Below are 25,705 nucleotides of genomic sequence, written 5' to 3'. Positions count from 1 at the left end.
TAAACAGAACTTGATTAATTTTCACACACATTTATTAAAATAATAAAAAGCATAGACATTACATAACTTGATTCTGGATGCTGTTTACAATTGACAATCTGAAGTTCATTTGGTCTTGGTACGTTAATTTTATTCTCACATATCTCTGATACTTGACAAAGTGTCTATACATTTATCTTCATGGCTATGTACAGGAATATGGTAATCTTATTAGGTGCAGACTGAAACTTGACTATAGACTGGTACAGACTAATGCAGACTGGTACATACTGGTGCAGACAAATGCAGATTGACTAATCGGAGGTCTGTACACTCATTATAATACCTTGCGCATTCAGGTATCACTGCGTGAGTGTGATCCGCGAGGAGAAAAGGTTCCACGTTAGCAGAAATCTCATTGGCTGCGTTTCATATTAATACACGGATCGGCGGAAGCAGAATTTGGTCCGTCTCTAAGGCAGCGCCATCTCGTAGTGGGGAGACGGACGAGCGCTGCTCCTGCGCTGTTGTGCTCAATGGGGCGTCTCTAGAGGGAAAGTTGTGTACGCGCTGACTACGCGGAACTATGTATACAACAGATACGTTCTTCTACATAAGTCCACACAGTAAACTCCCTCCCCCCGTAAGCCTGCCGTTTGTTGCTAGCGTAACTGACAGCATAGGCAGAAAGCTTCAGAAGAATGTAATAACGACTACATTTTTGAGCCAACAGGAGATAAAAGAAACTTCTTCCGACTTAAAATGGACGTTCCTGTCGGCCTCCAGACTGCGGGAATCTATGAAGTGACATGCGGCTCTGGCAAAGCACTTACGGGGTGGTCAGAAACAGTATGTAAAAGATTGTAAGGGTGTTGCAGGGTAGGATGGGCTGAGAAATATTTGTTTAAAAAAAATCCGTACGTTGCGTCGTTTCTGAGTTAATTAGCATTGAAGTTGCGAGCCTTAAACAGAGAAAGTAATATTTATAGAAGAAAGACGGGGAAACAGTTAAAATATCTGAGAATGAGCGCGGTTTCAATAGAGAGGACAGCTGCACACTGCCGGCTTTATGGCTACTCGCTATCAAGGAGGTAAACACCTAACAACGCCGGGCGAGGAACGTAAACAAATAGTAGGAAATAACCGAGGCGGTACAACAAGAATAATATTTTGAATTCTCCCTCTCTTTCAGTACACCCCTTCAGCAGTAACCCAGTGACGAACTTCAGCGTGAAGATTTTTACCCATTATCTCCACCTCTCCGAAAAAGCGCGGGAGAACGCCTTTTATAAGTGAACGCGATACTGTCTATCGATAGTGTTCAACCGTCCAAGGACTCCGTTCACTCCTGAAGAAGAATCCTAACACAGGTTGGTTTCCTGACGCCATATTTGTTTACAAAATATGACAGTATACATGTGATATGTTACGGCAATGAATGGAACCAGTGACCACTAGAGACAATATGACAAGTTCCTCCAAAAATTACTAATACAACACAAACACACATGTCATAGTAACAAATGTAAATCCAACTGATGATGGATGTTTAAACCTTTGAAACGCGTCTTGGAGATAAATAAACAGTGACTGGTAACAGTAAACTTGTTGTTTCATTTAATCACCGGTCATCCCCAGAAACCTACAAAATCTGAGACATTATAAATCGTTAGAACTTGGCCATAGAGATGTGTAAAGTACAAAAAACTTGCTAAAAATTTACTTAATATTGGTCTAGAAAATGTCAATATCTTCTTCACAGAAGCATAATGCCTTGACATCTACGAAAATGTACATATTGTATGTGAAAATTATAAGCACAGATCGACAATTTATTTGTTTAAAAATCATGCCATCACTGTGTCCTTTACCACCAATGTCACCAAGCTGCTCTTTACACTGCTCTTTCTCAAATGTGGAGCACACAAAATTCTGTGTAATATGTGCCCGAGTTTTTGTAGGGACCAAATGGGAAGGCACTTAAAATCCTCTTTCGTGAGAACTTCCTCAACAAAGACCGTGAAAATTCAAATAATTCGACTTTCGCAAAATATCTCAAAATCGAGAAACACACTCTTCCTCCTCCGTCTTTGCTTAATATCTAAAATTTGCATGTAATTGACGAGGGCTACGAAATGAAACTCTCATAAGAGCTCGAAATATTTAAACATTCCTACCTAAATTCCAGTGATTTGTCCAACGATTAGCGTGTTTTGAACAACAAAAACTATTTTGATTATATAGCCTCTGTTGTAAAACGGTGAAAGTCAGCCAATTTCCTTTAGACGTTAATATCAGCAGTAACTGACTTAGTACTGTGCACCAAGTTTTCGTACTTATTTTACATAACTTTCTTTATATAGATTACTTGTACGTTTTATATACTTGGACTTGGATGATGATAATGATGTTGATGATGTTTGGTTTGTGGGGCGCTCAACTGCGCGGTTATCAGCGCCCGTACACATTCCCAATCTTTACTAGTACAATCTCGCCACTTTCATGGATGATGATGAAATGTTGGACTTGGAAGACCAGTTGAACGGATTTGACAGTATCTTGAAAGGAGGATATAAGAAGAACATCAGCAATGATAATGGGATATATTCGAATTAAAACAGGTGATGATGAGGGAATTAGATTAGGAAATGAGACACTTAAAAGTAGTAGATGAGTTTTGCTATTTGACCAGCAAAATAACTGATGATGGTCGAAGTAGAGAGGATATAAATTGGAGACTGGCGATAGCAAGGAAAGCGTTTGTGAAGAAGAGAAGTTTGTTAACATCGAGTATAGATTTAAGCGTCAGGAAGTCGTTTCTGAAGTATTTGTATGAAGTGTAACCATACATGGAAGTGGAACATGGAGATAAATAGTTCAGGCAAGAAGAGGACAGAAGCTTTTGAAGTGTGATGCTGCAGAAGAATGCTGAGAATTGGAAGGGTAGATCACATAACTAACGAGGAGGTACTGAATAGAATTGGGGAGGTGAGGAATTTGTGGAACAACTAGACTAGAAGAAGGGATCGGGTGATAGGACACGTTCTGAGGGATCAAGCGATCACCAGTTTAGTATTCGAGGGCAGCGTGGAGGGTAAAAATCGGAGAGCGAGCTCAAGAGATGAATACACTAAGCAGATTCAGAAGGATGTAGGTTGCAGTAGTTACTCTGAGATGAAGAGGCTTGCACAGGACAGAGGAGCACGGAGAGCTGCATCAAACCAGTCTCAGGACTGAAGATCACAACAACAACAACAACAACAACATGCTTTTATGTATGTTTTTTCCAGGTAGCACCACAACTAAGCCAAGTACATAAACGTGAATCATTTACTGTAAATTATGAATATAAGGTTATAATTATCAGATACAATATGTACACTTTTCGGTACGTCGTGGTATTATGTTTCAGTCAAGAAGATCATGACCACTACCAAACATATCTTAAGTACGTTTTTGTAATACACTTTATATTTTACACACATTTATGGCCAAGTTCTAATGCCATATAACACCCAAAATTTTGTAAGTTTCTGAAGATGACAGATTAATCTGTTGAATCCGGTAAAGCGAAATAAACTTCGTGATTACATAAATGATGATTGAAATTAATTCTGAAGCATGAAGTGTCTATGTCTTTTTGTATCGGTTTATAGTTTCTGTACATTTGTCGTCAATTTTTCATTCCACAGGCAGGACAGCAATGCCGATAATGTCCCCGTACTGCATGTCCAAGAGTGCCGTCATCTCGTACTGCGACGCTCTGCGTGTCGAGATGAAGAAGTGGGGCGTCTCTGTCTGCACGGTGGAGCCGTCCAGCTACATGTAAGCTCGACTGCTGAGGGATCAGCAGGAAAAGTACACCAAGAATGTGGTATATGATCTTCAGTTAAAGAATAACTTCATATATGCCCCTAGATACTTCCTTGTTTACAATAACTGGGCTTCTTTGCTAACAATAATTACACTTCAACTAATATCGACTTTCAGAATGAGATTTTCATTCTGCAGTGGAGTGTGCGCTGATATGAAACTTGCCCGAGAAAGGCAAAGGTCCCGAGTTCGAGTCTCGGTCTGCATACAGTTTTAATCTGCCAGTAAGTTTCAATATCGACTTTCATTTACGTGTATGTGTTAATAATAATTATATCGACAGTAATTCCTCATCACATATGAGGGTTCACATTTGACGTTCACACAAGAGTCTCTTCGAAAAAGACAAATCCATTAGAAGGTCGATCGAGAGACACAGTGAATGTACAGCACTATGTAGCATAGACTGAAGGGCCAAAGAAATTGGCAAACAACTATCGTGTAGGGGGGGACCCCCCCCCCGCGAGCAAGCAGAAGTGCCGCAACACGACGTGGCTCGACTCGACTAATGTCTGAAGTAGTGCTGGAGGGAATGGACACCATGAACCCGTAAGAATACGAAGGGATGGAGATCTCTTCTGAACAGCACGTTGCAATGCATCCCAGATACGCTCAATAATGTTCATGTCTGGGGAGTTTGGTGGCCAGCGGAACTGTTTAAACTCGGAAGAGTGTGCCAGGAGGCACTCTGTAGCAATTCTGGACGTGTGCAGTGTCACATTGTCCTGCTGGAATTGCCCAAGTCCATCGGAACGCACAATGAACATGAATGGATGCAGGTGATCAGACACGATGCTTACGTACGTGTCACCTGTCAGAGCCGTATCTACAGGTATCAGGGGGCCCACATCACTCCCAATGCACACGCCCCACACTATTACAGAGCCTCCACCATCTTGAACAGTTCCCTGCGGGCAACTGGGTCCATGAATTCATTAAGCTGTCTCCATACCCGTACACGTCCATACACTTGATACAATTTGAAACGAGACTCGTCCGACCACGCAACTTGTTTCCAGTCATCAACACTCGAATGTCGGTGTTGACGAGCCCAGGCGAGTAACACTGACACGTTCTCTGAACTGTTACACTTTTCTTGTCAGTGGCGGTATGTAAACAGTGTCCTTAATGGACCACCAAAGGAAAAAGTTACAAGGCGTCAGGTCAGGCGACCTGTGGTCCAAGGGAACAGAACCACATCATCTTCACCACTACGTCCAATCCAAGGATGCGAAAGTTCGTCGTTTAGGTAGGGACGAACGTCGATGATGCTAAGGAGGGGGTGCACCCGTCTTGTTGGAAGATGAAATTCTGGGAATCAGCCGTCAGTTGTGAAAACATCCATAAGCGCAACAAACGAAGGTAAGAGGTACCTGGCACAGTCTTCTCACGGAAGAAAAACAGCCCAAAGAGAATGATATGTGATACTGTACAGAAAACATTAACATTTGGTGAATCTCGTTCATGCGCCACAATTTCATGAGGATGTTCACTGCCCCATGTGTGGCGACTAACCTCTGTAGGTAAGGTGAAGGTTTCTTCGTCGCTGAGTATCAGCTTGGAGTCGAAAGGTCCATCCTCGAGTGCTTCGTTTACTGAGGTGCAAAACTGAAGTCACCAGGCTGAATCTTTTGGTTTTCACTGTTGCACGAGCTGTGGACGGTACGGTTTGAAACGTAAAGCAGTCGAAAAATTCTCCACACGGTTTGCTGCGTTATTCCAAGTTCATGGCCTGTGCGGAGCCGATTTTCCCCGAAAAAACGGGTACTCGGGATGGCAGATTAGACGCGCTCTCCGTCCCACGACCACAGCACAACCTGTGGAGACGGATGAGGTCACGGAAAAGAGGTAGCCACTGCCTTTATTCCGTACAATGGCGCACTATCGGTGAAAATCGGCCGTATATTGAAGAAACACCGAGTTAAAACCGTCTTTTGCCCGCCCAATAAAACACGGGCATTACTGGGATGTGTGAAAGATGACCTCGGTTTGAGGAAGGCCGGCATATACCAAATTCCCTGTGAGTGTGGGAAGACTTATATCGGACAAACAGTACGCACCATCGAAGATCGTTGCCGAGACCATCAAAGGCACACTCGACTGAAATACCCAAATAAGTAGGCGGTAGCAGAGCACTGTTTGTCCGACAAACACGAGATGGATTATGAGCGTACCAAGATCCTGGCTCAGACCTCTAAATATTGGAACAGCGTTATAAGGGAGGCTATCGAAATTTGCACCAGGGAAGATCTTATCGACCGAGATTGCGGCTACAATCTCAGCAAGGCTTGGGACCCGGCATTGAATGTAATTCAGAAGACTCTCAGCAAGAAGTACGAACTGGCGACCAGGGCGGACGTAGCAAGCGCATCGACGCTACGACAAATTCCGACGCCCAGGTCTTCGCGACCGCCGGCGCGCGGGCGCGGGCGCGGACGGTGAAGAGAGCGGCCCGCGGGAGGGAGGGGATTTAAGTCGGCCGCCCGCCCACAGGAGCTCAGTTCGTCAGCGCACCTGACGATGGCGACATGTCTGATCTCCGAAATATTGTGCCCGTTGGACACTGTGAACCGGCAGTATACCCGTGGACTGTTCGAGCAAGAAATAAGCCGGGAGAAACTGAAGAATGTGCTCTTCATAGTCGCTGTGACTACTGCACATTTGTGTACAGTGCCCACCGGGCCGTGTCTTCTAGCCTACGAACGGTGACGTAAACCTGCGTCGCAGGATTGTTTGCAAAATATCAACATCGTCCGCACCTGCCCTCCGATGTGCCGATCAGTCCCGTAACTACAGCGTTCCAGCCATAGCTGCGCGAGATTTACAAGAATTCCCCAAATCCACGCCTGTAGCGCAGCACAGCGCATATTCCTCCGGCACTTGAGAGCTTCCAGCAAATTGTGCACATGATCTCAAACCTTCTTCAAACAATTTCTTGCTGATAGCTCCCATAACATAATGAAAGGAAAAAAGGTTATTGCTTACTACATTTTCTCTGTCCATGCAGTAAAATTTCAGCATCAAGTGGGGCGGCGCGGTTCCTTTCTGGGATTAAACCAGCACCTATCTGTGAACTCGTTGCAGCAGATCGCCCGTAGGATAGTCAAGGAGAAACCTACTGTACTGCGACTCGCACCAGGCTGCATACAACGTAACTATTCTAACAATCGGGAAAAGGTCTTAATTTTGAATGAAAGGAGCAAATACTGGCAATATTTCGGTATATTCTGGAGTTTAGAATTACAAAAAAATGGTTCAAATGGCTCTGCGCACTATGGAACTTAACATGTGAAGTCATCAGTCCCCTAGAACTTAGAGCTACTTAAACTTAACTAACCTAAGGACATCACACACATCCATGCCCGAGGATGGATTCTAACCTGCGACCGTAGCTGTCGCACGGTTCCAGACTGAAGCGCCTAGGACCGCTCGGCCACATTAGAATTACAAGTTCACTGCCAAGCCCGTGCTAATCCTAACACAGTCATGTACAAACACTTTCATTCACATTGGCAAGTTTATGGACGTATTTCCCGAAATCTGAACAGCTACTAAATACGAATTGATCGTAAATGAAAATTCTCGCCATACTATTAATATTGGTGTCTAAAGCACTCAAGTTTTTGGTCACCGATCTGCTCAATATGCCACGCACAATTACTGTCTTTTCTCATTTACAAAATTACTTAAAAAATCCGTAATTTCTAAAAAAAAAAAAAAAAACGCACCGAAATAAATTCGTCTTCACTTTAAAGCACTTTTGAGGCATGCGGCTCCACTAAAAACGGCAAACTGTAACTTCCTTCGGAGCTTATACTACAAACGACCGTACCATTGAAAGGCTGGGCCCCGACTACTTTAGATTGCTGTAAGCATTCTCAGTCTCCAAGAGAAAAGACGCGCTCAGAATACTCCGTTCTGACTGATCAGTTTTGTCTAAGGCCAATAGAAGAACATTATTCTCCCCCGTTTGTCCGCGCTTTTCATGAATAACCAATCAACAAATAACACACTTTCGAATTGCACTTTTTCCCGAAATAAATATTTAACGTCCTGATATTTTATTTACTTTACGTTATTAACTATTTTCATTTGCACTGAAATTAGCTTTCCTTATACCATAAACTTACTTAACATATTATGATACAAAATTACCCGTCGTCTGCATTCACACTGTCTTAAAAATTTCTCACGCTAGTTCGTACAGCGCTTGTCTGTGTAATAATGATCTACATATTTACTTTAGACCACAATCACGCATCATTCACACCACTATAAACATCTACAATACTGTACAAATAAACAAAAAGCCTTCAAGAAATATACAGAACAATTCACAAAAACATTCTTTTGACCTGTTTCTTGAATGTCTCTGTCTGCTACTGTGCTCTGGTGGATGAAAATTAGAACTATGTACTCGACTGAATCCGCTTCAGACCATCTGTCACTTTGCAAGAATGAGTCATTCTCCCGATACACAGACTCTAGACAGGACTGTTAAATTATAACACTGTATGATGCTTAGTTCAGGATGTACGTACATCATAAACACTAAAATGCGTGATAACTAGCTAAACCCATTAACTCATTTTAAATTAATTAGACGTTTGAAGATGTTTTATACATGCGGATTGTTTTGTTTACAGAATCTAATGTGTGTGTGTGTGTGTGTGTGTGTGTGTGTGTGTTTTGTGTGCAACAATAGTCCAGCCACTTTGTCCTTTCTTCAGACGCAACGGATTTTTGTTTTTTCTTTTGATGTGAAATACGATATTTGTAATCCTGTGGTTTTAACGAATGTTTTTACTACATATCCAAGGGTTAGTAAGTAATCATCGGACAATGAATAAGCATGATGATTCCCTTAAAAAAATGTTCTTTTTTCAGGACTGGTCTGAACAATCCCGACCATTTCAAGGCAACAATTTCGAAGAATTTTCAGACGTGCCCACTCAGTGTGAGAGAGGCTTACGGACTTGATTACGATGATAAGTGCACGGTGAGTCACACCCAAAATTTCACATCAAACTTCTGTTCCTTGGACGAATTTTTATTTAAAAACTTCTAACTTTTTTAATACAAAAGTACTGCTTTCTTACCCTACTTCTACTACTGCACTAAATACTCTCTTTTGATAAGTGACATCATCTATAGGCTAAATGGTCAGTAGACAGTTATTATTGTTTACTTATTCAACGTATAGCAAAACTACACAAAAATATGATACACGTACAGCAGGATAAGACATAAAACATACTTACGAAAACAATAACAAACTAGCTCTTTATAATGTCGTTCCAACCTCTTTGAAATTATTGGGCATTCACAAATAATATGCTCTACTTTTTGCTCTATTTTGCCGGGGTTGCATTTAGGTCTGTGTATGGACCCCCACTTATAAAGAATGTGCTCGGCAACTTCTGTTCGCATTTCTGATCCGACTGAGGCGGTTTCAGATTTTTCTCGAGAAATCTGTAGTTTTTTTTCGGTCATAAGTCTTCTGACTGATTTGATGCGGGCTACCACGAATTCCTCTCCTGTACCAACCTCTTCATCCCAGAGTAGCACTTGAAATTACGTCCTTAATTATTTACTGGATGTTTTCCAATCTCTGCCTTCCTCTACAGTTTTTTCCCCTCTACGGCTCCCTCTAGTACCGTGGAAGTCATTCCCTGATGTCTTGACAGATGTCCTATCGTCCTGTTCCTTCTCCTTGTCAGTGTTTTACACATACTCTTTTCCTCTTCGTTTCTACGCAGAACCTCCTCATTCCTTACCTTATCAGTCCACCAAATTTTCAACGTTCTCCTGTAGCACCACATCTCAAATACTTCGATTCTTTTCTCTTCCGCTTTTCCCACAGTCCATATTTCACTACCACAGAACCCTGTGCTCCAAACGCACATTCTCAGAAATTTATTCCTCAAATTAAGGCCTGTTTTTCATACTAGTAGACTTCTCTCGGACAGGAATGCTCCTTTTGCCGGAGCTAGTCTGCTTTTGATGTGCTCCTTGCCCTGTCCGTCATTAGTTATCTGCTGCCTAATAGCATAATTACCTTAACTTCATCTACTTCGTGACCATCAATCCTGATGTTAAGTTTCTCGCTGTTCTCATCTCTGCTACTTCTCATTGCATTCGTCTTTCTTTGATTTACTCTCGACCCACATTCTATACTCATTAGATGGTTTACTCTGTTCAGTCTATTATTTAACCCTTCTCCACTTTCAGTCAGGACAGCAATGTCATCAGCGAATCGTATCATTGATACCCTTTCACTTTGAATTTTAATTCCACTCCAAACCTTTCTTTTTATTTCCATCACTGCTTCTTTGATATACAGATTGAACAGTAGGGACGAAAGACTACGTTGCTGTCTTACACCCTTTTTCATACGAGCACTTCGTTCTTGGTCGTCCACTCTTAATATTCCTTCTTGGCTCTCGTACATATTGTATATTAACCGTCTCTCCCTATAGCTTAACCCTATTTTTCTCACTATTTCGAACATCGTGCACCATTTTAAGTTGTCGAACGCATTTTCCAGGTCGACAAATCTTATGAACGTGTCTTGATTTTTCTTTAGTCTTGCTTCCGTTATTAACCACAACGTCAGAATTGCCTCTCTGATGCCTTTACCTTTTTTAAAGCCAAACTGATCGTCACCTAGCACATCCTCAATTTTCTTTTCCGTTCTTCTACATACACACATCAAAAAAAAAAAATGTTTTGCATCTCCTCGGATCCGATAGGTCCGGAACCTGTACAGAAAATTGGGATAGAGATCAACATATACATCATTTCCGCCCTTTTTATTGCTCAGGAAAACCATACATTGAATGTTGTACCACCATGCAGCGAGACCTTCAGAGATCGTGGTTCAGATTGCTGTAAACAGCGGTACCTCTAATACCCAGTTGCAGGTCCTCTTGCATTGATGCTTGTCTGTATTCATCGTGGCATACTATCCACAAGTTCATCAAGGCAGTGTTGGTCCAGACTGGAGGACGGCGTTCACGTATCGTACAGCCGTTACGGCGCCTTCCATGACCACCAGCGGCGTACGTCGGCCCCACATAATACCACCCCAAAACAGCAGTGAATCTCCACCTTGCTGCATTCGTTGGACAGTATGTCTGAAGCTGGTCGCTTCCAAACACGTCTCCGACGATTGTCTGGCTGAAGGCATATTCGACACTCATCGGCGAAGAGAACGTGATGCTAGTCCTGGACGGTCCATTCGGCATGTTGTTGGGCCCATCTGTATCGCGCTGCGTGGTGTTGTGGTTGCAAAGATGGATCTCGCCATGGACGTCGGGAAAGTCGCTCATCATGCAGCCTATTGCGCACAGTTTAAGTCGTAACACGACGCACTTTGGCTGCACGAAAAGCGTTATTCAACATGGTGCTGTTGCCATCAAGGTTCCTCGGAACTGTAATCCATAGGTAGTGGTCATCCACTGCAGTAGTAGCCCTTGGGTGGCCTGAGCGAGGCATATCGCCGACAGTTCCTGTCTCTCTGTATCTCCTCCATGTCCGAACAACATCGCTTTGGTTCACTCCGAGACGCAAGGACACTTTCCTTGTTGAGAGCCCTTCCTGACACGAAGTAACATTGCGGATGTGATCAAACCGCGATATTGACAGTCTATTAATGGTTGAACTACAGACAACACCAGCCGTGTACCTCCTTGCTGGTGGAATGACTGGAACTGATCGACTGTCGGACCCCCTCTGTCTAATAGGAGCTGCTCATGCATGGTTGTTTACATCTTTGGGCGCTTTTAGTGAGATCTCTGAACAGTCAAAGGGACTGTGTCTGTTATACAATATCCACAGTCATCGTCTATCTTCAGGAGTTCTGAGAACCGGGGCGATACAAAATTTTTTTGTTTGTTCGTGTGTGTAGTATTAACGTCAGCAAATTGAATGCATGAGCTGTTAAGGTGATTATGTAATAGTTCTGGCAGTTGTCAGTTCTTGTCGTCTTCGGAATTGTATGGGTGATATTTTTCCGAAAGTCAGATGGTATGTCGAGAGACACATACATTCTACACACGAACGTTGTCTCTTCTCCCAATGATTTTTGGAATTCTGGTGATCTTATTTGATCTGAAGTCCTCAAAGCTCTATTAAATTCTGTTCTAATATTCGATTCCTTATGTTTTCTAAATCGACTCCTGTTTCTTCTTCTATGACATCAGACAAATCTTTCCCCGTTAGAGGCCTTCATTGTACTCTTTCCACCTATCCGATCTCTCATCTGCATTTAACAGTGGAATTCCCGTTCATTCCTTGTAAGCTGCGTCAGTCCTTCCTACTCTCATTTCTTTTTCGATTTCTTCACATTTTTTGTGCAGCCATTTCGTCTTAACTTCCGTGCACTTTCTATTTATATCATTCCTCAGCGACTGGCATCTCTGTATTCCTGAATTTCCCTGAACATTTTTTCACTTTCTTCTTTCATCGATCAACTGAAGTATTTCTTCTGTTACCCATGGCTTCTTCGTAGTTACCTTCTTTGTACCTATGTCTTTCTTTCCAACTTCTGTGATTGCCCTTTTTTAGAGATGACTATTCCTCTTCAACTGTACTACCTACTGAGCTAATCCCTATTGCTGTATCTATAGCCTTAGAGAACTTCAAGTGTGTATCGTCATCTCTTAGCACATCTGTGTCCTACTTCTTTCTTCTTTGTGTATTGATTCTTCCTGACTAATCTGTTGAACTTCAGCCAACTACTCATCATTCACGGCCTGGGTATACCTTACAATTCAGTATCTCAATTCGGAATCTCTGTCTGACCATGATGTAGTCTAAATGAAATCTTCCTGTATCACCCGGTATTTTCCAAGTATACGTACTCCTCCTGTGATTCTTGAAGAGATGATGATGATGATGTTTGGTTTGTGGGACATTCAACTGCGCGGTCAACAGCGCCCGTACAAAGTCCCAGTGTTTTGACACTCCATTGTTTTACTCAGCCCAATCTAGCATCTATCACGAATGATGATGATGATGATGATGATGCTGAAATGATGAGGACAACACAAACACCCATTCCCTGGCCAGAGAAAATCCGTAACCCGGCCAAGAATCGAGCCCAGGTCCCCATGATCCAGAGGCAGCAACGCTAGTCTCTAGACCACGAGCTGCGGACGTTCTTAAAGAGAGTATTCGCTATAATTAGCTGAAATTTATTACAGTGCTCAATGAGTCTTTCTGCTCTCTCATTCCTTGTCCCATCACCTTTTCTTCTACCGTACTTCTTCCCCTAGAACTGCATCCCAGTCCCCCATGACTATTAGATTTTCATCTCCCTTCATATACTGTATTACTCTTTCAATATCCTCATATACTTTCTCTACATCTTCAGCTTCTAACGTCGGCATGTATACCTGAACTATCTTTGTCGGTATTGGATTGCTAACGATTCTGACAAGAACAACCCTATCACTGAACTGTTCACTGTAACACACTCTTTGCTCTACCTTTCTACTCATAGTTACCCATGCTCATCTGACCAGAAATCCTTGTCTTCTTTCCATTTCACTTCAGTGACCATTACCATATCTGGATTGAGCCTTTGAATTTCCTTTTTCAGATTTTATAGCTTCCCTACCACGTTCAAGCTTCTGACATTCCACGCCCCGATTCGTAGAACGTTATCCTTTCGTTGATTATTCAATCATTTTCTCATGCTCACCTCCCCCTTCCCGAAGATCCGAAAGGGAGACTATTCCGGTCTTTTATGTCAATAGAGAGATCAACATGACACTTTTTCAATTACAGGCCACATGTCCTGTGGATAAACGATATGTGTCTTTAATGCAGTGGTTTTCATTGCCTTCTGCATCCTCATGCCGTTGATCAATGCTGATTCTTCCGCCTTAAGAAGCAGTTTCCCACTCCAAGGACAATGGAGTCGCCTGAAGCTCTTTCCACTCCTCCGCCCTCTTTGATAAGGCAGAATGAGGGTGACTTCCTGTGCCGGAAGTCTTCGGCCGCCAATGCTGCTTATTAGTCAAAATTTAAGCGGTGGCGCGTTTCGAGCCCAGTACCGAGGATTTTTTTATCACTAACCAAAGACGCTACCCCTAGAACACGGGTGTTCAGAAAACAGCGGTTTAAAGCGAAAAGAAAAAAAAACCGAGTTGTTATGAGCGAGGATCAGTCTTGCGAACATTGCATTTAGATGTCCAGTACGCTACCTATTACGCTGTAAGCGACGTCGTGTACATGTAGAGTGTTTACTTACATCAAAATCATCCTCACAAAAACACACACGTTGTGACCAATATCACACCTGGATCTCTAGGGGCGAGCTAAAACACATTTTACGCATCTTCCCATTCTTTAGAACACTCAAAAATCATTTTCTGGTGTTTTTATAGATGTATTTGTACAATGTGGTACTACACACCATTTGTAGCCCACTTTCCGGAGTGTAAAACAAGATACCACTGTGAATGACCTTTACGACAGTAGGAGCAGCATGGTAGTGGGTGACGTCACAGGCAACACGCGACTCAAATGGACTGTTGTAGTACGTTTTTAAATTATTTGAATTTCATTTCCAGGTTTTTTAATACTGAAATTCTTGAGGAAAAATCATGTTATGAGCATGAAATGACATAATTAACCATTTAAGCTGATTTCCAGATAAACAGTGAGCTACCCTGTTTTATGGCAAATGGGCTCGAGTAGTGGAGCTTTAGAGAAAGATCACGCTTCGTTACTAAATAAACCTGACCATCTGCCTAATACAAACATGCGTTTCTTACAGTTGCAGATACTATAGCCTTTCAGTTAAAAAAGGAAAGAATGTCACTTTGAAATAATAACAGTACAAAAAGCAGCACTCCGTCTTCAGGCCACAAGTGACCCATCAGGACCATCCGACCGCCGTGTCATCCTCAGCTGAGGATGCGGATAGGAGGGGTGTGTGGTAAGCACACCACTCTCCTGGTTTTCTTCGACCGGAGAGGCTACTGTTCGGTCGAGTAGCTCCTCAATTGGCATCACGACGCTGAGTGCACCACGAAAAATGGCAACTGCGCGTGGCGGCCTGGATGGTCACCCATCCAAGTGCCGGCCCCGCCCGACAGCGCTTAACTTCTGTGATCTGATGGGAACCGGTGTACTACTGCGGCAAGGCCGTTGCCAACAACAGTACATATCAATATTAATTCTTTAGTTTGTCATTTTGGCGTGTCACACACTTTCTAACAAGGCCTAGGTTAACCCACTCTTGTATTGACAGTTAAGTTCATTTTTTTTTCGTTCACAGTGAAGTAACCATTGCTGCCTTCCGATAATTTTTCAGTTATCACTCTTCGCGGAAGTCGTTTCGTATCTGTTCAAGTTCCATTACGTTGCGTAACTAACTACTAACCAGTTAACAATGTGCCTTTCCGCCAAGAAAACAAATTCCTACTTTTACCCTAAGAACCTACGTAATAGTTTAAACTCGCAACCAACTATTTAGCGTATTCTTCAATCTATGCACGACACGGCTCCACGCGGCGCAAACCCGCGCATGCTCAGTAGCACTTAGGCATTGTTGAATCTAAATAGTCAGACAATGCACCCCCACACAAAATCATCCTCAGCTGCGAAAGTTCCAGAAACCAAAGATGCGTGAAGAGTACCGTAGACTATCTCATAACAGAAAAATATAGCAGTACTCCTTACACTACTATACGGGACAGTTGCCAATATTGTTTCGAGCACGCTGCAGAAGTTTTTTTCTGGGAACCCCGCACACAATCCTCCAGAGAGTCCCGATTTCTCCACTTGCGGTTTCCATATTTTTGGAGCCCTGAGGAAAGGTATTTGTGGCCGTCGATTTGCTTCGTACGAAGAGGCACGGGCTTGGGTACAAATATTATTACGTAGGCAGCCAGAAACATTTTTCCATGAAGGCACTGACCATCTTATCTCACAATGGGGCAATTGTATTAACAGTTATGAAGATTACTTTTGAAATAATAAACATCTTGCTTACATTTTTCTCCGTTTGTCTCGTTTTCGTTTCATGGTCCCTTATATATTCTTCGACTCTTAAAACTGCAGTCTATCTTCAATACAAGTTGTTGATGACCCCCTGTAGTTTACCTCTGCTAGGTTCGGAAATCGAATCTTGCTTTCTGTTCAACACTTTTTCTAAAACTACAGTTACTGCTATAAGCGTTTTTGTTTGTTGGCGTGCTTAACACAGCAGTTACGAGTGCCCTTACAAATCACTTATGACACCAGTCAACACTTGGCATCTTTGAAATGGAAATTACTACATTCTTCTTGAAGTCAGAGCATATTTTGCCCTTTTTATATATCAAGCATAATAGATGGAATAATTTTACCATGGCTATAGCTCCTAAGGACCTCATTAATCGTGAAGAAATGTCGTCTATAATTAGAGTAAAGTTGGCTTTAGTTACCGAAAAAGGTTTAGCTCGACTGCATTTAAATTTTGTTGGCTGGAATTTTTAGAATGGAACAGAACAGTAGAACATGACTTCTGAACTGCCTCTTTAAAACTCCTTGTAATGATTGTTATTTACAATAAAGTCTTGAAACCTGGTACAGCTGATTTATTTAATGAATGTAGTCAAGTGCTGTAATTAGAGCATTCTATTAACAAATACAAATCATACCTAATCTATTATGAACAAGGACACTTTTGTCCCAAATTTGGTTTTCCCTAGATAACGTGAAAACTAGTAGAGGTAGCTTATAGGTGTTACAGATATTAGATTTTTTGATTAAACTGAACCTATGAATGAATTTTTATCTTTATCAGTTCAGTATTTAGCGCCTTCAATTTTTCGTTAAAACTCCAGTTTTGACCAAAATATTGCTCCGATCAAGTTGAGACTTGAAGCTTTTGACTGTGATATACTTTTGCACATTCTGAATAACTTTTAGCTTTTTAACTTCTTCATTTAGCGCCACTTACTTTTTCTTAAAATAATATATTTAGTGAAACGTATTCACATGATCATTCCGAGACTTCGTAATGTCAGCATTAATATGCTGAACCATACATTGACAAAGTTTGTAAAAGTTATTTTCATGTTTAATTTCACTCTTAGTTTGTGGCGCAATCCTCTGCAGGCGCATTATGATGACGTGTCGCTAGTAGTAGTGAACTGGAGTGTGCCCTGCCATGACACACTCGCTCGCCCCTGTACTTTTTACAATGATGCAGCGCTTGTTTCGCCTAACATCTATGTATCATCGAATCACTGTTATCATTTTCGTCTGTGATTTTTGTTTTGTTTCTCTTTTTTTACAGAAAAGAATGTCTTTACTGACGTTCCTCGCAAAAAGGAATCCCAGTATCGACGAAGTGATCCACGAGCTCGTCGACGCCTGCATCGGAAGGTACTTCCAGGTACGTCAAGACAGGGGCTGAGCTGGCAGCCGGCCGGTAAACTACAGCCTGAGGGCTTACGTAGAGCTAGCGATTACTACTTTAACGCTATCCTTTCTTCAAGGTGGCATCCCATCACAGACAACGAGTCTGGCTTTTCTCTTCCTGTTGTGGGCAACATGGAGGCAGCAGTGGCCACTGAAAATGCCCGTGGTCCAAACGAGGTTGAATCTTGCGACCTTCTGGTATCCAAGCACGCGCCTTACCACCAGACCACCAGGTCATACATGTGTATAGATACTTCATCTATAGATTTCAATGAGTAACTTTCCAAACGTCAAAAGATGTGATATGAACGACTGAATCTTTGCTATATTGACTTAGAAGCTCAAATTTTTTATGGCCCCAAGGAGCAGTAGACCTCGACGTTTGACATAAATTTCAACTTGACAACTCTTCCCGTTCCTGAGAAAATGGGCTCTTAACGTCCAGATGGACAGACAGACCGACAAGAAACGACAAAAAAAATTTATGTGATACAAGTGAAAATTAACTATTTTCGGAGTTTTTCCTTGCACTTGCACTATGAAATCTTGCTTCTTGCCAAATTCCATGGTATTTGGTCAATAGGAAGTACCCCATAGGCTTTGATGACTGAATGAAAAGAACTGAAGTATCTGTGCTAGCAAAATAGAAATGCGGAAAACACAAGTCCGAAAACAATTTATTGGATTCACCAAAACGAAACAATAATACAGTATCCAAAAGAACAACCGACTCCATCCCAACTGCGGATCGACACAAGTACAAAAAAAAATGGTTCAAATGGCTCTGAGCACTATGGGACTTAACTTCTGAGGTCATCAGTCCCCTAGAACCTAGAACTTCTTAAACCTAACTAACCTAAGGACATCACACACATCCATGCCCGAGGCAGGATTCGAACCTGCGACCATAGTGGTCGCGCGGTTCCAGACTGTAGCGCCTAGAACCGCTCAGCCACTCCGGCCGGCCACAAGTACAAAACAACAACAACAACAATAATAATAATAATAATAAAAGACCCGACTCATTACAGGGAGTGAACACAAACCATTCTACAATGTCAAGAGGTTCGTCGATTACACCAAGAGATCGGCCAGCTAGAAGAGGTGTCTGGCCGAGGCTGCTGTATCCTTCCGAAATGCCTTTGGCTTTTTTTTTTCCTTTATTGATTTTCAATAAGCTGGCAGCAGCTTAGTACGCTGCTCTAGAGCCTACAGACTTTTTTTAAAAACGGAAGAAGAAAAGAAACAAGAAAAACAGGCGATAAAACGGTGACTTAAAGTGTAAAATGGCGGAAAAATGCGGAAAGTTAAAACAGAAAGCAAAGGGGTTGGCAATGTTAATAAAATACACAGGAATCAGGCAAGTAACATAGTAGACACACAATTAAAAAAAAACATGGCGACAGTCTGGTTTCTGTTCGCAAGAGACAAAAAAATCACATCCAGTGACAGTATGATGGATGTTCGCAACACTTCCCAAAAGACACACAACACGCAATACTCACTGTAAAACACTGCACGAAAATGGCGGCACAAAGAGGACACTCCTGCGCCAAGGGCAGATTGGGGGGGGGGGACCTGGAGGAGGGGGAAAACAAGGAGGTAGGAGAGGAAAAAACGAAAAAGGGGGGGGGGGAACCAAGGAGGGAGAGGACTCATAAGGGGGGAGAGGGGCAGGGCAGACACGAGAGGTAATGAGAAAAGGCAGAGGAGGGAAATGCAAAAGGACTTGGAGGAGAGAAGGGGGCAGAGAGAGAGGAGGTGGGGAAAAAAGAGAATGGAAGGGAGGCGAGGGAGCCCGGGAAAAGGACAGAGGAAAGGAGGGGGAGTGAGGATCAGAGCTGATAGGAGGGATAAATGAAGGGAGAGAGGGCATCATCTGGGAGGGGGAGATGATGGAAGCCACCTCGGGAAAGGAGATGAAGGGTGTGGAGATGGAGGGCAGGGGGGACACAACAGTGAAGGCGTGGCAGGGGCCGGGTGCCTTTGGCCGGCAGTGGGCCGCCTTATAAAGTCAATTTGCGGATGTATCTGCCGGAAGAATTTGCGATCACATGCCTGGCGTAGCGAAGTTCTTAGGCTAGCTGCGACCACTGGTGAAGCTGTTCTGCAGGTTCCGCAAACGTTTAGCGGTCCCTGGGGGCTCTTGGTGGAGACCTGGTGGTGTGTTGTGTAGTGGCCGCCAGTAAGTCTTTATTTTGACAACACAGACGACGCAGGTTTTCCTGGTGAATACACACGCTGTGATGCAGGCATCCCGCGATGGTTGGACATAAAGTGGGATGCCGATCCAATAGGCGCTACGATGTCCGAAGTGTGCAGCGACAGCAGGAATATATGGTAGACACTGGCAAGAATAACAGAGAGGATGATAAGACATATGTCTAGGCATGAAGCAATACCCTTCATGTAACTAGAGGGAGCTGTAGCGGGTAACAACTGTATAGGAAGGCAGGTATTGGAATACATTCAACGAATAATTGCACTTGCAAGTGCTATCTCTGTCATGAAGAAGTTAGGGCAGGAGAGGAATTCGTGCTGGGCCGCATCGTCACTAAATATAAATAAATAAACGCACAGGCCCCTAGGGAGGCAGAAGTTTTCTACCAGGTGTCGTGAGCTTCGTACTTCCATATAAGCTGGCGATCAAGTGTGACCCTTCGATATTTAACTGTCGTTAAAAAAATCGCAATATTTCATCGTAATTGGGGATGCATTGAATCAAAGAACAAAGATTTGGAATATTTTGTGACCAGCCAGGCTTCGACTTCCTGTACTTGCGCCATACGTCTGAGAATCATAGGTCCCCACCAAATGGTTCAAGTGCGCACTACACATCTGAAGCTCTTAGGAAAGTGACTGAATTTTTTTTTCTACTTTAGATTAGGCAAATCCCCCATCCGGTCCAGATAACGATAGCTGCAGAGGATCCGTATATGTCAGTAGTCAGTATATAATCCAAACAATAGCCCCCGAATAGGCATGCTCCTAAAAAGCAGTGGAGCTCTCGTAATACCAGGTACAGAAAGTGAGATTTATGGGAAAAATTTAAGCATATATTCAAAGGATAGGCTAATGATAAATTGAGGTGATGTATTTGACGCAATAGACAAGGAACACAAATTCATCAAGACATAAACTGAAACTGCTTGCGAGATTGGATTGGCAAGATTCAGTATCAGACAAAACTTACTGGATCCTTCTACTGGCCACCAGAATTACCTCCACATCTGTGTGCGTAGTGCACTAGTACGTAAGTTGTCCAATCACACTGTCGTCACTGGAGGAGACTTCAATCATCCAACCATCAACTGAGAAATTGTAGCTATATAAGTGATATGCGTGTCAAGACTTCCTTCGAAACATCACTCACTGTTTTCTATGAGAACTGCCTAGAAAAGACTGCTCTAAATCCCACTAGTGATGAAAACATAACGGTTCTTATAGGGACAAATAGATCTGACCTTTTTGAAGACGAACTTAGTATCAATGTCCATGAGACATGGTAGCAACAGTTACCAAAGTCCAAAGGGACCTAGAACTATTATAAGGTTTGTGTGTTCAACAAACTAGATAAAGACGCAGTAGTGTCACACCTCAATAAGGTACACGAAACATTTAGCTCTAGACAGGAGCACACAGAAGAGCTGTGGTTCGGGTTCACAAGATTGGCTGACCATGCACTTAACAAATATGTACCTAGTACAATAGTTCATGATGGGAGGCACCCTCTAAGGTAGCTATAAAGTCACTGTACAGTTCTATAGAAGCAGATGCTGCTGCAATGTAGGAACGAAAAAAGTGAAGGGCTATAGATAGAGAGACCATGAACGAAGCATATTTGGCTGTCAACCGTAGCAGATTGTTATCGATTGATCTCACAGTAAATCCAAAGAAAGTCTGATCATATGGACTGAAATTGAAGGTATCAAAGCAAAAGAAGAACTCCGAACCTCGTTTTCAACCGTTCCTTTACAAATGAAAATGCAGGAGTATTTCCCTAATTTAATTCTCTCATCACTGCAAAGATGAGTGATACAGATATTAGTGTCAGTGGTGTTGAAAAACAGATGAATTCGCTAAAACTAAACATCAGATTCAATAACGATTTTACGGCTGAGTTAGCTCTTCTTTTAACAATAGTCTAGCGCAGGTCCTTCGAACAGCAAACAGTGCCCAGTGGTTGGAAGAAAAGGTGACGCCCATTTGGAAGAAGGGTAGTAGAAGTTATCCATAGAACTACCGTCCAGCATCTTTGCCATCTCTTTGTTGTAGAATATTAAAACGTATTCTGAGCTCGAACAGAATGACCTTTCCATACTAACGGTTCCGAAAACATCGAACTTGCACTTTTATTGCGTAACAGCCCCGACGCAACAGATTAGCGCAGCGAGGTAGATTCAAAATTCACTCAGTACCACACCTCCAGTTATTATCAAATGTGCGATCGTACTGAGTATCAAACGAAGTTTGCGACTGGATGGGCGATTTGTTGGTAGAGAGGACGCAGTATGTTGTTACCTTGGTTGGAGAGTTGTCGACAGATGTAGAAATAACTTCGGGTGTGCGCCAGGGAAGAGCGTACCACCCGCTAGCAAAATACTGCGTCACATTTATTCAGTCCTTGTAATGAATAAACTAATAAACAAGCTATTTCCACTAGTTTGGTGGTACTCCTTCGTTTATCTTCGTGATGGCTAAATTTCTGAACTCTGGCCGAAGTTCTGACAATATTATCATGCAGTAGTTGGCATTTAAGATTAAACTGGAACATGATCACCTGCAATGCTTTAAAAATATCGACGAGTGCTCCGTAGCCATGTTACAAGGCTATCGTTTAAAATGTTCAGTAACTCTTGCCTGGTTTTCATTGTTTCAGGTGCGGCGGATTCCTGGCCTGTGGGAGAGAGTAGTTTACGTGATGCTGCCACAGCTACCTTATTTCGAGACGGACATCATTAACTACCTGCTTTTACAGTGGAGAATGACTGTACCGCCTACTGCGAAAAGCTCAGAGGAGCAGAACGAAACGCACTAAAATTTCTGAGAAAAATACTCTTACCTTTCCTCCATCTCCTACCGCTTTTTTCATTAAACTGAAGAGCCAAAGACACTCTTACACCTGCCTAATATCGTATAGGGCCCCCGCGAGGATGCAGAAGTGCCGCTACACGACATGGCGTGGACTCGACTAATGTTTGAATTATTGCGCAGAGTTTCAACTTGAACGCAGTTATCACGCGGTATACGTCGGTAAAGAATACTGGAATTTTTCTCAAGGTTAGCGTCTATATTATTTATCTCTGATCCAGTCGGCGCACGTGGCTGCCTGCGGTGCGAGTCATTGTCTGCCTCTTTGTTGGCGCGCATCGTTATTGGGATTAGGAGACCTGTTTTCTACAGATTCAACTTGCTCAGAGTGCCCTGCTCTGTTTGAATCCCGCCAGTTCTGACTGAATTCTGGTCCATTGCTAAGGTTATATTGTCTGTCGTTATGTCGGTAGTTGCTGCAATTTTTTTTCTTGTTGGTCACGTGGTGGAGAATTTCTCCATGAGTCGTAACTGCGAGGTGGACCGTTGCGTCTGAAGTTATTCTGTCTCCCTTGATAATAATTATTTTGGTTCCCATATTGTCTGTTTCTCTGATTGTCTCTGTCATATTTATTACTAAGGAAAAGCGATCTTTCTTTGTAACTATTACTCTGCCAGTGGTTGTCATATGGGTGGTGTCTGTTTTGGTCACGATTTGCGTTGTGAGAATTGATGAAGCACGCTTGTGGCTGAATGTCGTGGCCAGAATTCTTAAATGTTTTGAATTTACGTGTAGTAATGAACAGCTTATAGTCAAAATCATCATGTCAGCGAGTCGCATATCGGTCACTGTTACTTCGTTTCGGCGGTTCCATCTCAAAATTCGGTGTACGTTGCCAATTTCTTTCACAATTTCCGAAGTGCCCTGTGTTATTATTTTGTGGCTGTTCCGTATTCCTATGTCCCGCTTCCCGTATTGGAGCGAGAGTGTCCTCTGAAATATGTAATTCTTGTATTACCTATGTCAACTGATCTTGTACTTTCCGGATTTCTCTTTTGTACTGTGTATTGATTTGATTTTGATTTTGTTTGAATTTTCTATTTGTTCATACTCTTCTGTATCAGTGAAGGCTACGGGTGTTGTTTCATTCAGATCATCATCTACCTTTGTAGATACGTTAGTGAACTGATCCGAAAGTTCGGCTACTTTCTCCGATAATGAACTGATTTCGTCAGTGTGTTTTTCTTAACCAAGTTTCAGAGTGTCCATGTGTGTTGAAAACGTATCCACTGTGTGCTTTACGTTTTCCTGAGTTTTTGCAAGTTGCGTAACCGAATCGGTAGATGCAACTGAGTCAATTTTAGCTTGCAAGGTGTCGTGATTTTCATGAATAATAGTCTTCAGTTCCTTTATGGCTGCTTCGTGATTCTGTATTGCATTTTCATGACGCGAAAAAATAGGTTGAAAATGCTCACAAGTTTGTGTTTTCACGTCATTACAGACTTCTTGACTTTCGATTCGACTGTAAATAACTCAGCAGTTAAATATGTACGAGTTTGTTCAAGTGTTTGCTCAATTGTGTTTAACTTTTGAAGATTTTGTTCCATTGTGTCTAACTTTTGAAGCTGTTGCTGTGTTCGTTCCTGGTTCTGTTCCATTCGTTGCATGAATTGCAATAACAATTTATTAGTGTCTGGAACTTGTTCCTTTGTGCTTATCGGCAGTGCATAACAGGCAACATTCGCATTTTGAAAACCAGAAAATGTGTCTTGACTTGATTGAGAAACGAGTAATGACGCAAAACCTGGATCTGCAGTATTTGCAAAATTTTGTCCTGTCATTTCGGATTCCTGAGGCGAGGTGTTGCCGACCGATCGATCGACAATGTTTCTCTGTTCACTAATTGATTCACTGTCTACACCATTATTTGCCGCATGGTCCATTTCCCTATGCACAATTACTACACAATCACTACTTTGAATGTCTGTTAATTCATTACACGGTGGCCTTGATAAGCTACGCTCGTCGTCACTGTCATTTCTCAGTTTACTTTGGAGCCTAGTGTTACGCTTTTCAAACGCCATAATTATCACGTATTTCACACGATAACAAGAAAAGCGCAATTTGAAGAGCAAAAATAAGAAAACACATTAACATAGCACTGAAAATAATATCTAGTTAATCGCAAGCGCAGTTGCGAAATACTTGGTGCAAATCTACATGCATGCCACAACTGTTTTACTGTACAACAATGAAAGACTACAACTACAAAGGAGATTCTCTCTACAATTACGCGCTAGCAATAAACAATAGCTAGACTAATTAAACAAACTACAAGAAAAAATCAGAAGATTCCAGTGAATATCCTCGGCTAAGGGTCGACATATGAAACCTCCACTTAGAAAAATCTATGAATGATTGTGCTGATAAACCCCTTACGTTATTTGATTTTCACACAGATGAGCAAAACTGAATGTGCACAGACATTTCTCTCTTTACTTATTCAGATTATCAATAAACTGACACACAATATTTTTAGCGCAAAGCAATCTGACTTTAATAATCCCTACAAAAGAATGGCCCTGGTTAACAATAACCTACACTTTTCATGAATCACTTACCTCACAAAAATATTCGTTACTCGAACTACTGCAATACAGCGAGCGCCAATACTGCCAGCTAAATAAAAGATTCTAACTACTGAAGTCACTAACTACTGACAGGCATAGTTAGCAAATGAATGATTTTGATAGAGAACAAACAATGTATTTACCTTAATAGTGTTCAAAAGTATGATATATATGAGTTCATGACATCCAGTCTTACAAATTTACTGTCTCTGATGGACACACGTCCAGATCATCCGCTCTCAAAACTCCGCCATCTCTCTCCCCATATCGACCACTGCTGGCGGCTCACCTCCAACTGTGCAACGCTACTCGCTGTTAACAGCCAACTGCCCAACACTACAACAGCGAATATTTCAACAATGCCAACCAGCCACAGACTGCACACTGCACAGTCAGTGATTTTTATATAGAGCGCTACATGGCGTTACCAACATAAAAACCTAAACAACCTACTTACAACAGTACTGCAAATGTCTCTTGTTAATAGGAAATATGTTTTAGTCAACTGCTTCCTCAGTGTAACATTCAACTTCTGTGAGGGGTCATGTGAGATTTCATGTACGTGATTATTCTGAAAGAAATCAGTTGTCTTATTTATATATTCACATTTGTCTATAAGCACTATTGTAGAATTTTCATCAGCTTTCACAGCCTGCGCATTGCTCCCATTGAGCTTCCTGTTGAGATTCTTAAGCAGCTGTTCCTGTTCCTTAGCAGCTTTTTTCCACTTTTGTTGTGGGTAGTGTTTCTCTATTGATTTATTTGCTTT

General features: G+C 42.2%; 1 protein-coding gene across 1 annotated transcript in view; it reads left to right on the top strand.

The window, feature by feature from the left end:
• Nucleotides 1–22,474, top strand: part of LOC126456439 (short-chain dehydrogenase/reductase family 9C member 7-like) — a 117,085-nt gene extending 94,611 nt beyond the window's left edge. Inside the window, exons 5-8 of the mRNA XM_050092192.1 lie at nucleotides 3,672–3,804; nucleotides 8,740–8,851; nucleotides 17,150–17,248; nucleotides 22,154–22,474. Coding sequence (XP_049948149.1) covers nucleotides 3,672–3,804; nucleotides 8,740–8,851; nucleotides 17,150–17,248; nucleotides 22,154–22,312 — 503 coding nt within the window. The 3' untranslated portion in view covers nucleotides 22,313–22,474. The remainder of the gene's footprint in view (nucleotides 1–3,671; nucleotides 3,805–8,739; nucleotides 8,852–17,149; nucleotides 17,249–22,153) is intronic.
• The last annotated feature ends 3,231 nt before the right edge of the window (nucleotides 22,475–25,705 follow it).

This window comes from Schistocerca serialis, chromosome 1 (genome assembly GCF_023864345.2).
Source record: "Schistocerca serialis cubense isolate TAMUIC-IGC-003099 chromosome 1, iqSchSeri2.2, whole genome shotgun sequence".
NCBI classification, from domain to species: domain Eukaryota; kingdom Metazoa; phylum Arthropoda; class Insecta; order Orthoptera; family Acrididae; genus Schistocerca; species Schistocerca serialis.
The sequence above is the reverse complement of the archived record's forward strand: the minus strand, read 5'-3'. Positions and strand labels throughout refer to the sequence as shown.